Raw genomic sequence first — 14,618 nt, forward strand, 5'->3', positions numbered from 1 at the left:
TCTATGTCTTTATATAGACTTGTTATTTAATAGATTACTAAGAATTTTATATTGCAGCTATTTGTAAGAAGTAATCGAAAAGATAAGGATATAGTGTAAGTGTGTTTGTGATAATGCACTATATATATATAATAGAATATCAAATAAATTTTGAATACATTTATTTATACGAATATTTATAATAATGCTTTCTTTTTTATAAATATTTCACTAAAATTATTCAAAATAAGAGATTGCATTTATACAATCTCTTTCGAAATAAGGATTATCTCTTCATCTGACCTCTGATTTCAAGTCACGAGAGACATGTCTTTGATATATTGAGTTGTCTAATCAGGTAAACAGATAAATTTCTCGCGACATCGGCAATAATCGAGAATTCGGTAAACGGTGACGGTCAATGGAACGATGCAGGGAGTTTGTCTCTTGAAACAACATTTGTTCATATCATGCAGCATATGATATGGTACGAGCGTGTTGTTATCGAGTTTATCAAAATCTCTTTCATTACTCATTGGGCTATGTACAAGCCGAGAACTGACATAAACAGCGGTATTTGCCGCCTTTGGTGTCTGTGAATGTGCGATAGTGTCAGTCTGTCTGTCATTCGGCCGCGACGAGAGTATCTTCTCCATTATGACTGAAATGAACGGGACCGTGCATTACGCTCTGGTGGCCCTCTGGGAGAAATCCGGCTGCAAGATCGTCGCGGATTATCCCGCGGATCGGGACCCGACCTATCGTGCTCTCACCCTCAGTACCCTCGATGGCCTCAAGACGATCGAAGACGATAAAATCAGCGTCGATCGGGGCAAGTAAGATCTTCTTTATTTGCACTAGCTTGTATATTCGATCATGCACGAAATATGCTTCATGCGTCGTAAATTCGAGAAGGACACGTATTGCGTCGCAATAATAAGATTGACATTTATAGTAACAAAGTTTTAAATTTTGCACATTTCCAAAGTTTTGTGTTTTTCGATTAGAGAGAAGCATTAAACATATTATTAGATGATATTATACGGGCGTCAGCAGTTTTTCTTGTTATGGCATACTCGCGATAAACAAGTATTATATAATAATTTTATGAATTATATAATAGGTCACAATAAATTAATTATGCAGGATAAGATTGCTTTATTCTTATGTTGTTTATTTAAGCTATAACGAGCATAACGCCGAATTTTTCTATAGATATACTGTACATGTGTTGATTGGAGAACTTCATTATGCCTGTCTGACATCGAGATCTAATTGCCCTTCCTCAACAATACAACTGGAATCTTGCTCTCAAATATTTCTGCAAAGACTACGAAACGTTTATAGAGAATTACCAATATTGGCGGACTTATCGAGAGATCTGACTAATCTCGCGGTAGCTGATCTTTCGAAACCTTTGAAAAAGATAATTGTAAGTGATAAAATAATTTTATAGCATAAGGGGGGTGAAAAGAGATAGTAATATAAAAGTCAGTATTTTCAATATCTCATAAAATTCCAATATCAATATAATTGTATATATAACGAATTTTAATTTACTTGTAGGAAATTTTTTTAACAATACAACTATGAGAAACCTTTATTTGCTTTCGATTTTCAAGTCATACTTGATCATCACATCTGGCTGATATCTGGCTGCATGTTATGTAAAATATCATAGTTTATAAACTTCACTAAAAAAATTTCATGATTCTCTTCTCTTAAATAAACGACTTTTTATTGCATTGATAAACGAAAAAAAAAAGATATAAAAAAATATATCGATATAGAAAAATAGAATCGACATTATTTCAGGAGGAGTATAATCGTAAAGATGCCGATTCTGAAAATTTGATCTCGAAGTTAGAGGAAGAATTGATCGAGGTACGTCATCTGTTGATGGATGGAGTTCAAAAGCTGATCGATAGGGGCGAGAGATTGGACGAACTCGTTCGAAAGACGCAGAGCCTCGAAATTTCGGTATAAATAAATTTTCGTTTATTTTCGTTATATTTTTCGTTATATTTTTCATTATATTTTTGTTGTTATTATTCATATTGCTCGTAAAAAAATGAAACATCAATCAAGTCAAGTAAATTGTAACAGTTGCGGCCCAATCCTATTAATACTAATGTCGTTATATTTAATTAAAAATGGCTGATTTGCGCCAATAATTTATACAATTTCTGAATCGATTTGCTGATCTCACTTAATACGACCCTCTACGCGTTTATAGCTTTTATAATAAGAATTCCATCGCATTCAATAACCGATTAACAATAAGCAATGTAGTTCCTACACGCGACTTCATTTAGAAATGGCTATACAACGGTATGAAGAAATTAATTATAGTAATCGTGAGTGCCGATTAAGAAGCCACGAATCACTGACCCCGAGACGATTATGGCAATCACTATTCGGCGCGATACATAACATTTATGAATATTTCTGTTACAGTCCCGGGACTTTCATGTAGTATCAAGGATTCCGCAAAAGAAAAAAAAGAACATTTTCGTAGCAGTCGGAGGAGCAATCTTGATGTTTGTATCGACTTCGCTCTTAATGATTCTGATATATATAGGAATATTGTGATCACTTTTTATACGAAAAAATTTTTAATACGAACATCACACACAAGATATATCTTATATAAAGTTTTTTCAAAATGTATGGTTATAATATTTATTAAAAAAGTTTAATAATTTTAAATATGTCTTTTGAGATCCTATATTAACTTTATTCTCTTAATAGAATTACTGGCCAGATAAATAGAATTATTTCTGCCTATTTGAGAATAGTGTCAATATTATGAACGGATTATGTCTTTTGATTTACTTTCAATCTACATTGTATATTCTCTATCTATTTGTAAGTATGACTGACAATGTGTGAGAAAGAGAATGACTTTCTATAATATTTTTTTAAAATAAGAGTACATAGTAATATATATATTTTATAATAATATGTGTTCTCTCTCTCTCTCTCTCTCTCTTTCTTTCTCACACACACATACACACACACACACACATGCACGTATATATAATATATAATATATAAATATGCATATTCTATATATGTATTGTATAACGCTTTAATTAAACTATATTCACATTGATTGCAAATGTTCCCAAAAAATAATGGTCTTTATATATTTATTATTATTAAACAACGATTCTCAAATAATTAAATAACTTATAAGAATGGCGTCGCTGTTGAGATTCGTAGTTAATCCTATTGAATTGCAAAACGTGATTAAAGTTAAACATGATTTGGCCGAATCGTCGAGACGCCTGCACTTTATCGCGGCTCGTAAAATTCAGGTTAGTCATAATAATCTGGCATAATAATTAACGACTCTATATCAATGGCGCTAATAAATATATAATATCAAAGTTTTTAAATTGTAGGCTTGGATCCGTGGCATTATTACTCGTAATCATCTCCGTAGGCTCCACGAAAACGCGACGATTCTGCAACGTCATTGGCGCGGATATCGCACCAGGATGTTCACTAATCAATATTTGATTCAGCATGTTCAGCAGATGTGGCAGGATTATTATACTAGTATGGCGACGAGGATTCAAGCTGTTTGGAGAGGCTACTGGATTAGAAAAACACAAATAAACTTTCTACAGTTACGACGATGGTTGAGAGACGTTTATACGAAGAACGATGAAACTTTAGAAAACATGAAAAAGTATGTTTACATGCATCCATTATTTACTGTTGTCAGCATGCACTATCTTTTTATAGATTTAGACGAGGAGAACTCGAATACGCGGAAAATATGACTGAACAAGAAGCGATGCTCGGGATTTTATTCATCTTATTTAAAGTAAATGAAATTATTAAATTTTTTTCTCTAGATCTTTGCGATTTGCACATTACAATTTTTTACAAAATTTAATATTCAAACATTGCTGAAACTATGTTTTTTTGAAGTTACATCATCTTTTGAGGACCAAATGCCGTCCAGGTGTCATCACGAGAATTGATAAAACTCGTTTCACATACATCGAAGAAATGTTGAAATGTCTCGAATATGATCAATATGTTTCTAAAGCGAAAGCTATTTGCAAAGACTGTCAAATCGATCGTAAACCTTCTTTAATTTTTCGTGGCACTTATTTTGAGAGATGTGAAAAAGAGATTCGAGAGTTTGAGAAGAGTTTACAAGCCGGGAACGTATCCATTTTTAGAAGTATAGCTGATTAACAAATTAAATCATGTGATTATGTGTGCTAATCTTCCAAAGTTTTACTCTATCTTGATTTTATAAATAAAATTAAATATATGATGCATCATTTTAAAGATAATAATTATCTTCTTTTTCTCTACATTTTCTTTAGATGAGCTTTTTAAAGAAAGAAATGGAAATATCATGGAAAATAAAATCTTAGACTGTCAGCAAAAACATAAAAATTCCCCAAAATGTTTGCAAAATTACGCGCAAATGCAACCAAGTGAATTGTATAAAGCTATTAATAAAATGGACTGCCAAATGCATCGACTTCGCTTAAATTGTCCAATCCACAATATTATCTTTTAGAAGCCTGCATTGAGATAAAAAAAAACTCACATGCAAAAAAGTATATTCAATCGTTCACAAGGTTTATACTTTCAATTTTAGTATAAATTTATATGGATATAATATTCTATTTTAAAGTATCTTTAATCTATTTGACTGTGTATAATTTCTAAATATAAAAACAAGAAATAAAAATAATTTAAAGTTTTATATTATTATATATATAATTTTAATTAATAAAAACATATTATTTGTAAGAAAATCGAATGAAAAAATAATTATGAATAAAAAATCAAGTTTTGCAATTAAAATTATGTTTCGTTCAGCATGTAATTTAAATTATCATTATATACATATATATAAAATGATCATCCAATTTCTGCAGGTAAACTTTTTTGTCTCATCTATTTCTCGGACCGTGACAACCACTCTCAATTTTTACGAAATAGATAATTATTTGTCGAGATTATTAGGCTAAGTGATTATTATCACGTGCTAACAATAATTTTAATTAATAAAAACATATTATTTGTAAGAAAATTGAATGAAAAAATAATTATGAATAAAAAATCAAGTTTTGCAAATAAAATTATGTTTCGTTCAGTATGTAATTTAAATTATCATTATATACATATATATAAAATGATCATCCAATTTCTGCAGGTAAACTTTTTTGTCTCATCTATTTCTCGGACCGTGACAACCACTCTCAATTTTTACGAAATAGATAATTATTTGTCGAGATTATTAGGCTAAGTGATTATTATCACGTGCTAACATTTTTTCAGTTTTAAAGTATAAATTTTATCGTCAAAAGAAATAATTTAAGTTTTGCTGAAACTGCACGAAACTTCGAAGAGAATTCACAATGATGTTTTATATGTACATACACATATATGTATATACAACGTTACATAAATAAAATATTTATATCTCCGCAGGATTTCCGGCCATTATATCTCACAAAACACTGTTCTCTAATTAGTTATAATTAGCAACAAGATGACAAAAATAGAATAATTTCTTAACTACATTGATAATTTTCATTGCAGATAGTCGTTTCCCGAATACAACATAAAAGGATCAAATTGATTTAATTACATTGATATCCTGTCAATACATTAAACAATTTTTTTTTACTTTTGATATTTATCATTAAACACATTTATTTTTTACGGAATCTATAATCTTCGTTTACTTCTTCAATAAAGCTTTCCATGTTTTCATTCTTAAAATTATAATATACAAATTCCTAAAATTAATATAAAAATTCTAATTATTTTGCTAAATATTAAAAGAAACTAATCTGAATCGCAAATAATATTTAGTCTCGAAATCTATAAAAGGGGGACTATTTATATATCTCGCCATTCTCTTATATAATTCTAATCGTAACATTAGATTAAACTCTATAATCTTCCACAGCTGTGTTTTCACAATGTATTTAATGCATTTGCTGTTTAATCGATAAACAGAAAGACAGAGAGCATAGGTTCGTAACAGGTCATTGATAATTCTTTGCAAATAATTCAACGTTGTTTTATATTTAAAGACTGTTTGCATAACGATGATAGATCATTTTATCGTCTATTTTTTCGTTTTATTTACATTTAAAGAATAAAAGCGATTGTGTCGTGTTTTCATTTCTCTAACTTTACAAATATAAATTATATTTTATTTTTTAGAAATTATTGTAAAAGTTTTTTTTTAATAAATCAAATTTTTTCTCTAAAAGAAAGATATTATTCATTATTACTATAGTTCAAAATTACTCATTATTACAATTAAAGAGACGCGCTCGTTCAACAATGGCGTAAATATTCTCGTAAATGTTTGCATCAAAATGTGCATGCAATAAAAGATGTAAGAGTATTATATATAAAGCTATCTAGATAAAATGATATTCCAACTAGATCACCATGATCTAAACTATGTTTGAGAGATTCACTCGTTATTTAAAATTTTTTATTGCAACTTAGAAAGAAATATTTAAAAATGCAAACAAATATATTTATATATTAACAAGGTCTACTTTTGTCTTTATCATTAAGTCTTATGGATTTAAATAAATGTATCTTGTGTATCCTGTATGCGTGTAACGTGCATGCAATTCATTTGATCGAATATCGTATGAAAAATAAAAGACCACTGATAATTACGTTGAAAAAATTCAACTTTATTATTGCTCACATTTCTTTAATTACTAAAAGAACATATTTGCAGTTTCCTAAAAAAAAACAACAAAAAAGACAAAAAAGAGTCGTTTCGTTCGATTAAGTATGCTTGTTCGGTCTACGTATTGTATAATCATGCAGCTTGGCAAGCCAAAGGAACTTCGTAAATCTTCTTAGTGGAGACAGGTTTATGGGACAAGTCCGGGTTAGCTCCTTGCTTGATTCTGTTCTTCAATTGTTCTGTAGCTTCGTCCTTCGGCGCGCAGTATAATCCATATGTCTTCGACTTTGTTTCGGTAGACCGGCTATGCTGATCGCATGATGGTACAGGTCTGACAGAGAAACAGATCTGATTAACCTCCTCCTCGACTATTGTGTGATAAACCAATGCAGTTCTATCTTGGTTATTCTGAACGCCAGCTCCATATTTTTTGCCTTTAGTATTATCATGATATCCCCAATTATTTATATCGGAGACCGAAGATCTATCCGTGTTCTTTACGTTCCTCTGATAATGCGATTGCTGCACACATTGGTACTGTCTATTTTTGTTCTTCGCAGTGTATTCTTGCTTGCCGTTCTCCGTCAAAGTATACATAGCACTGAAATCTTCGGGTTTCTGTGCGATGCAGTTTTCAGGGCTGGCGAAATCGTTGTCGGATTGAGAATCGTAGGTGCCGCAAAGACCGTGTATGCCATGGCGATATTTGTCCTCTACCTGTGATGAGAAAATTTATGTCGATTTATATTTTTTCTATTATCATAGCTAATCTTTAATGTTATCAATTTTTCTTCCTTTCTTTTCCATTTTACTTACCTGAATTTGAATACGTTCTCCGTCATATACGGCATTGACTCCATATTTGGCAGATTGTATCCTGATCGATTTGTCCGGTAGTTCGTAGATTTGGACATAAACTTCACCGTTCTGTTGTTTTTGAAGGATGTTCTTGTCTGGCTTGTCTTGTTTTTTATATAGCTTAACTTGCGATTCATCAATTAAGACTTGGATATCATCATTCAATTTCTGCACTTGAACTTCCTTTTCATTCAAGACAAAACGGATCTGTTTGCTGCCGTCCCTTTCTCGAGTCAAAATAGCCATTTTCATATATTCTGGAATGAACGCCGAAGAGATCTCTTGTTCGGCCTCATATTGGAAATTAGGGATCAAGACCACTTGCCAATCTTCCGTTGCTTGTAGGGGATAGGATTTACCATCGAAAGTAACGATCTGGTTTTTGTCGATACCACATGTGGCTGCGATAAAAAAAAATTAAATAATATTGCGTATCGTAATTTTATAAATAACTTATCTATACGTATGAAAAATATATGTTTGTTACGTATACACGTCGCATAATGTACTTTTATCCAATTAATTATAATGTGACCAAATAACGAGATAAATAACGACCCAATAAATAATTTATTTTACTAATATAATAATGGTTGGAAAAGAGTATACGCTTGTAGAATAGTTGAGAGAATATTAAAAGATCAAATGGTATAAATATGGTCGTAAAATATGAAATCATCAGTTTCTGTGTTGTCGTTCGTGTGTTATCTTGTTTTCAAATTAAAACACAAGCTATTAATATATTAAATCAAAACGTATGTATCTCCTTTTTTAATATTTAGTTTTCACTTTATGCATGTCTATTATATTGCATTTTTTATATTTTTTGTATTTTTGTATGTTCGACAGTTTACTAAGAATGGACCGAAATGTATAATAAATATTATTTGAATATTTTTAACCGATTTTTATTTGCGTTTATTACTGCGTTCTTTGGCTCTTATTAGCCAGTTTTTATTGTTTAATTTTATATTACATTATTGAAAGAATCTATTTCTATATTTATTGTTCATATATTTTAAACTCTCTCTGGTTTTTAATATTTAATAATATTAATATAAATGCTTCTATTTTTTACAAAAATCTATATCTACAACTCACCTTGGTATTTCTCTCCTAATGCATATGCGACTTTATTCTGAAGCGATAGGAATTTCGGTGATTGTGATGGCAATCCCGACGCTATTTCTGATGAGAATTGCTGTATCCATTCCGATACTATTTGCCATACCGATTTCGTTGACGATGACAATCTCGATAGTAATTCTTGTAGCGCTCCCGATGACGATCGTGATATCCATTGCATTATTAAATTCCGTAGCCATGTCGGTAATCTCGATACCCTTTGCGATGACAATTTCGATGCTAATTGCCGTGGCAATACCGGTGACAATTGCAACTGCGATTGTGTATCGGAAAGACCGAATAAGGAAAGAGTAAGTTCCATGTCAGGAACAGATACAGAGACATCCACCTCGTCGCGATCGGGTAACGTCCTTGCTTCCATATCGACGGTGTCCTTTCCACTATTTCTTCGGTGTATTGAGTCCACTATTCCTTTAAACATGTCACCGAAAACATTGAGAATTTCATCTATAACTCTGTCTCGCTGCTCAGATTCGACACGCATTGAGAGCTTCATTTGATCGTGCATGTGAGCAAGCTGAGTGGCCTTCTGACATGCGTACAATCCTTTATTGCCTTGTGTAATCTCGTTTTCACATTGCTTGACTATTTCATAATTTTTTATCATATGTTTCAGATTGTTACTTTGCACCATATTTGCATGAACATGCACTTTTTCTGCGTTTTTAAGATTCTTTCCGTATTGTACAAGAAATTCGAAATTGTTTTGTGGTTCACGATTTATTGTTCTTACGAAATTTAGAGGAGTTCTCTGTGAAAATTTCACCGTTCCAGTACCGAGAGCTTCATAATCGACATTTCCATTCTGCGCCAATTGGACATTCGAGTAGAAAAGAATATGATATCTCTCGTCCACCTTGTTGTGTCCCACGCCGAAGGTGAGAACTGCGTGGTGTTGTTTTTGCAATGTTGGGTATTCGACGTCTATGTCCCAAACGTGATTGTTGGCAGGTTGATTACTCTTGTGGAGTTCCGTCAGGAATTGCTCTCTTCTCTCTTTGCTGTTTGGTTTTCCGTCAGTTACTGTGAATGTTTCCGATGTCTGTGATCCAGATTGCTGATTTGCAGCATTATCGGTATTGCTTTGAACGTGCGCAACGTTCAAGCGTATTCCAATGTTTGCTGCATTGCTATCCACAAATACGTCGATCTTCCTGTAATGGACATCTTCTTCTTCGCTCGGAGCTGCTAACAATCTTATAAAATTGTTATTATTTCTTTCTATTCCGCTTTCAGTCACGACACGGAATATACCCGCTTCGAACGAGGCGCTGTGATGCGAGCCTTTTTGTTGCGAGACTCCTTGGTGCGAGGCTCCTTGGTACGAGACTCCTTCCTGCGAGGCTCCTTCCTGCGAGGCTCCTTGCTGCGCGTTAGCGAGCATAACTTTTTGCATGTTTTTGTTCTGAGATAATGGTTGAAGATCCAGGATGTTGTGTCGCATGACGAAGGGAACGGTGCTCGTGTGCAACAATTTCTGAGTCTGCTGATTTGATTGCGGGATTAATTTCAGCTCCAAGTTGGTCTGGTCTTCAGTATGTTGTTGTTCACCCTTGAATTCTAATGGTAGCTGTACATGAAAATCTCTATCAATACCAGCGATGTATTGCTGATGCTCGAAAGGTGTCACGAAACCGAATCTGTTCTGTGATCTACTGGCAAATAATATATTGAACGCGCTTTTCACAGTTTTGGAGTTCTTATTAATTTCTGCATCTGTATTTCTTGCTTCAACTTGACTCAAAATTGGTTTCTTTACTGTATAAGTAAAAGGCAGACCGCTTTCCGTCGGGAAGCTGATTATTTTATCGCGATTGTATAGAAGATTCATGTCCAATTGGTTCTCTTGATTATTCCAATCTATAATGCAATATCAGTTTTGATTTATATGTGTAAAAATAAAGCTCTTTAAAACGAAATTTATACTTACTTGTAAGAAGATTTTGAAGAACGTTCTCGTCAAAGGGATATAACTGCGTTTCGTATGGAGTGGCACTCAAAAGATATCCTTCGAGTTGTTCTACATGATAGGGCTTCATATTAAGCGCGCGTGCGATCTTTTCGACGAGTGTTCCTCTCTGGCCTTCTTGTTGGTTCCCCATTACATTTTTAAAATAATACTTGGCAAGCTGTTGAATGCTTGACAGTGCATATTCTACATCCAAGGTGGAAGATCCAAAGTTATCATTTTTCGTATCTACTTTCATATGTGCATACTTAGGTAAGTAGCGGTTGCCACCGATTGTTTCAACATAATATCTTCGAACAAAATTGTCATTAATCGAATCCGCGTAATGGCCTACAGACTTCTTATAGTCGCCTACAACTCTTCGGAAATTAGAGTGGTTTCTATTATTCAATAAATTTCTGACCATGCGTGCTTTGACAGCCATATCTCGCGCCTGCCATTGGTTCAACTTAGCGAGACTATTTATGGTGGTCGTAACGGCAGAGTTCACCTGATAGTTTTTATCATAATGAGTTTGGCGTGCTACATGCATCATAAGAGGTAGAGGTGGATTGGTCTTAATAAGAGTGTAGAATGCCGCAACACGTATATCATCAGGTTCATGTATATCCGAGTAGAGTTTGAAGACGACGGGCCTAACCAATTTCGGATAGTCTCTGGCTAACGGAGATAACGAGTTGACCATCATCAAACGTTGAAATTTGGTCAGCCCTTGATTCCCTTCCAGATATGACTCGGCAACTGAAATAGCCTTCGGATGACCGGTAGAACACAATGCTAATATGTACGTCTGTATTCGCGGGCTGTTATTTTCACGGATGGCTTCTTGTAATTGTTGGGCGAAATATGAAATAAGTTCCTCTAGTATACTATTCGGGGGCCTCATACTGCCAAAACTTTCTACTGGATAGTGTCTTTTGTCGTATTGGACGTTACGGATCATTTCGGCGAGTGCTAGAGGCGCGGATACGTTTAGGAAGTTTTGGTTCGTCACTTCTGGCGTAGAAATCAATTTCTGTTTACAGATCAAATTGCACAAATATTAAAATGAATACTTTAGATGCAAAAGTGCGATTTATAATTATTGATTCGATATGATAACTATTTTTTGCAAATTAAAAATATTAGAGTTTTTGTTCTTATTTTAAATTGTATTGTGTATAAACATTTACTTACATGAAACTCTCTGATATATTCCTCCGTAGGTGTGCGAACGGTTTTGGGAATTCTTGAAATGGACATTGCTGCGTCGAAACCCTTGATCGATTTATTCTTAATTACTTGTTTGATGAACTCAAGAGCAGGTCCTGTGCCGATCTGAATTATAGTTTTTTGAAGAACATTCTTGACTTTTTTAGCAATATTCTTTAACTTGGATAGTTTGAATGCGGCATTTTCTACTTCGGCGAGCTGATTAGTATTCATAGTACGAAGAAGATTCTGCAAGATCGTAAACCTCTCTAGCGTCTGGCCGGGTTTTTGGGCATTAGGATTCTCCATTCCCTCGGTTATTTGAATAGCCAGGTTTGCGGCTGTTTGCACCGCGTCAATCTGATCGGACGTCTGGATGTTTTTGCCATTATAGCCGATAAAGAAAGGCAACAATGGATTGTGCGGAGCCTCGTCTAAGCTTGGTGGAGATTGCAGGTAAGTCCTGTCATCGTTTTCCTCGTTACTGTAGGAACTGCTGCTGCTGCTGCTGCCGTCGTCTCGCTGATCGTTTAGCAAGGCTGATCTTGCTGACTGACGACCTTGCTCGCTGGAACTTTGGCTCTCGGATGATTGAGCTTGTTGGGAATTTCGACTGATACTCGGAAGACGTTGTTGGACCTCCGCGGATTTAGAGAACGGATTGTTGTACATGTACACTAGATTTCCGGTTGATACGTGTTGATCCGCCGATAGTTCCTGTTGCGTGAATTTGCTTTTGTTCTTTTCGACTAAAGTTAAATTTACTTTGCTGTCAACAGAGCCTATGGCAGAATCTTTTTCGCCAAGTTTGACAAATATGTTGCTCGTCGTCACAGATGATTGGACCGTGAAACGTTTCAGATTGCCCGAGATGACCATATGATTTGTAGATACGTGCTGTAATAATCATATAATCGCAAATAAGTCTTATTTTATTTCTTACTGCCTACAGTATTTGTATTTTGAAGCATAATTAGCATAGAAAAGTAGCGATATTCGAAACACATGCCAAAAAACTTGTTCAAATATTATTAAATTATATGACGCATTTTATCAGCTAAAATATTACAATAGCTTATACATTATCAATATTTAACTTACCGAAATAGGTTTGTCATTTGGCGACATCCTAGTAAAATAATGCTCTTGATTACGCTGCCAAGTAATTGGCCAATTAGGTTGATTGTAATGATAGCCCTGTCGCTGCTTGCATCTTTGGTAATCCTTCGTTTTTTTAATCTCGATGAAATTATTGTTTTCATCGAGATGCGGCAGAGGTACCAATTCTGGTCTGTTGTCGAGAAGAGCTTGGGACATAGGCGTGATATAGTAATGAACCTCGCAATTGCCACCGACGGAGTCTTCTATGACTTTATACGAAGCGAATGGTTGTTGCTCGTTGTCGGGTATTTGATCACTCCTGCTCTTTATCCTATTTTCACCCTGCGTATCAACTTGCAGCTGACTCAAAATACTCTTCAGCAGATTCACTTCCCAAACAGGTACGTTCTTGTCGACCTTTACATCTCGCATCACTCCGTGCTTGAGCGTAATCTCGAACGGTTTTCCGGATATCGGAACATCGTGATATTCCTCATGCTGCTGCTGAGAGTATCCGGTCTCGTGGTCTTGCGATGTTTGCTCGTCCACGCGAACATATTGCAGCTTGGGAACCGTCGCTTGCAATTTGTCTGGTGTTTGCGCGTGAACGACAAGAACGCCTTTCATCGCAATACCGTAAGCCGGTTGGTTTTTGTTGAGCATGGTCGTCTTCGTTTGACTCTTTATGACATATTTATACACATTGTCTGCATCCCAGGCATGTTCATGGTCGCTGTAGCTGCGACCCACGGCCACGCCAACTGTTTGCAAAAAAGCGTCATGTTGCACAGTCAAGTTACAATAATTGTAATATTCGTATATTTCATTGTAAAATAATATTTTATTACGACGTCTCAAAATATTTGATTTGCTCTTGCACATAAATTATTTTCAACGATACGTGTGTATATATGAGACATAAGTTAAAGATTTTATTTTAGGAAAATAATAATTTTACAATTATAGAAAAAAGATTTTTCTGTTCTTTTTAGGCACTTTTGTTAAAATATTGAAAGTGACATTATCCACAATTTTTATGAAAGCTGTAATTTTATTTCCATATTATATTTCCATATTATATTATATTATATATAAAATTAATATCTCAACACCGATTAGCAATAAGATGAGATGAGACCACATGGTGTTTTGTGGCTAGTATCCAATGCGAAATGAAAGGTTCCTCTCATTGATTGAATTTATATCCAGAAATATGCCAACTCAGCTTGACCCTCCGATGGCCATAGATTCCGTGTCCCCACGAACTTGAAACAACATCATTCATAAACGCGTGGCAAATTTTTTTTAACCTCGCGCGCGATAAATTATTTGTGACATCCGCAACATAGTTAAGAAAGTCGAGATGCGGTCGTGACATCGGACTTCCGGATAGAACTTTGATTTAGATATTATCGTAGATACGACCGTAGATATTATTTACTTATTAGTCGATTAAAACATTTTAATGTCTAATAATTAGCGTTTTTTAATTATTATATTAAAATTTATTAAGCTGTGCGTTTGAAGTAATTGGAAATTAATCAAAAATGCCCTTTGCTATATAATAATGTAAAATTCTAAAACTCGTATAAAGTATATATTTTGTACTTATATATTACCTATATTTTTTATTAAAAATTAGAAAAAAAATAATATTCTAAATTTAATATA

At 34.0% G+C, this 14,618-nt stretch overlaps 3 protein-coding genes across 3 annotated transcripts; 2 read left to right on the forward strand and 1 right to left on the reverse strand.

Annotated features, from left to right (window-relative positions):
* Positions 1 to 459: 459 nt before the first annotated feature.
* Positions 460 to 3,114, forward strand: LOC115243033. Its single transcript, XM_029819691.1, has 5 exons — positions 460 to 815; positions 1,195 to 1,411; positions 1,795 to 1,959; positions 2,437 to 2,519; positions 2,731 to 3,114. Exons 1-5 carry the CDS (start codon positions 637 to 639, stop codon positions 2,789 to 2,791), a joined length of 705 nt encoding a protein of 234 aa, XP_029675551.1. The 5' UTR covers positions 460 to 636; the 3' UTR covers positions 2,792 to 3,114.
* A 25-nt stretch (positions 3,115 to 3,139) lies between these two features.
* LOC115243032 (spermatogenesis-associated protein 17-like) lies at positions 3,140 to 4,320 on the forward strand. Its single transcript, XM_029819689.1, has 4 exons — positions 3,140 to 3,299; positions 3,387 to 3,676; positions 3,733 to 3,814; positions 3,922 to 4,320. The coding sequence occupies exons 1-4, from the start codon at positions 3,180 to 3,182 to the stop codon at positions 4,192 to 4,194; spliced, it is 765 nt and encodes a 254-aa protein (XP_029675549.1). The 5' UTR covers positions 3,140 to 3,179; the 3' UTR covers positions 4,195 to 4,320.
* Positions 4,321 to 6,662: 2,342 nt separating this feature from the next.
* On the reverse strand, positions 6,663 to 14,208 carry LOC115243034 (vitellogenin-3-like). The gene is made up of 7 exons (XM_029819692.1): positions 14,060 to 14,208; positions 12,948 to 13,708; positions 11,832 to 12,743; positions 10,617 to 11,670; positions 8,642 to 10,546; positions 7,499 to 7,941; positions 6,663 to 7,399 (listed from the first exon to the last, which is right to left on the reverse strand). Exons 1-7 carry the CDS (start codon positions 14,088 to 14,090, stop codon positions 6,815 to 6,817), a joined length of 5,691 nt encoding a protein of 1,896 aa, XP_029675552.1. The 5' UTR covers positions 14,091 to 14,208; the 3' UTR covers positions 6,663 to 6,814.
* Between the last annotated feature and the right edge of the window lie 410 nt (positions 14,209 to 14,618).

Source organism: Formica exsecta, unplaced genomic scaffold (genome assembly GCF_003651465.1).
Source record: "Formica exsecta isolate Colony F162 unplaced genomic scaffold, ASM365146v1 scaffold669, whole genome shotgun sequence".
Taxonomy (NCBI): Eukaryota; Metazoa; Arthropoda; class Insecta; order Hymenoptera; family Formicidae; genus Formica; species Formica exsecta.

Coding starts and splice junctions, on each gene's coding strand:
- LOC115243033 (XM_029819691.1), top strand. CDS start 637: ATGACTGAAATGAACGGGACCGTGCATTACGCTCTGGTGGCCCTCTGG. Junction 1,412..1,794: donor AACCTTTGAAAAAGATAATT/GTAAGTGATAAA, acceptor ACATTATTTCAG/GAGGAGTATAATCGTAAAGA. Junction 2,520..2,730: donor GTCGGAGGAGCAATCTTGAT/GTTTGTATCGAC, acceptor TTCTCTTAATAG/AATTACTGGCCAGATAAATA.
- LOC115243032 (XM_029819689.1), top strand. CDS start 3,180: ATGGCGTCGCTGTTGAGATTCGTAGTTAATCCTATTGAATTGCAAAAC. Junction 3,677..3,732: donor ACTTTAGAAAACATGAAAAA/GTATGTTTACAT, acceptor ATCTTTTTATAG/ATTTAGACGAGGAGAACTCG. Junction 3,815..3,921: donor TTTTATTCATCTTATTTAAA/GTAAATGAAATT, acceptor GTTTTTTTGAAG/TTACATCATCTTTTGAGGAC.
- LOC115243034 (XM_029819692.1), bottom strand. CDS start 14,090: ATGTGGTCTCATCTCATCTTATTGCTAATCG. Junction 12,744..12,947: donor CAAATGACAAACCTATTTCG/GTAAGTTAAATA, acceptor TGATTATTACAG/CACGTATCTACAAATCATAT. Junction 7,400..7,498: donor GAGAACGTATTCAAATTCAG/GTAAGTAAAATG, acceptor TTCTCATCACAG/GTAGAGGACAAATATCGCCA.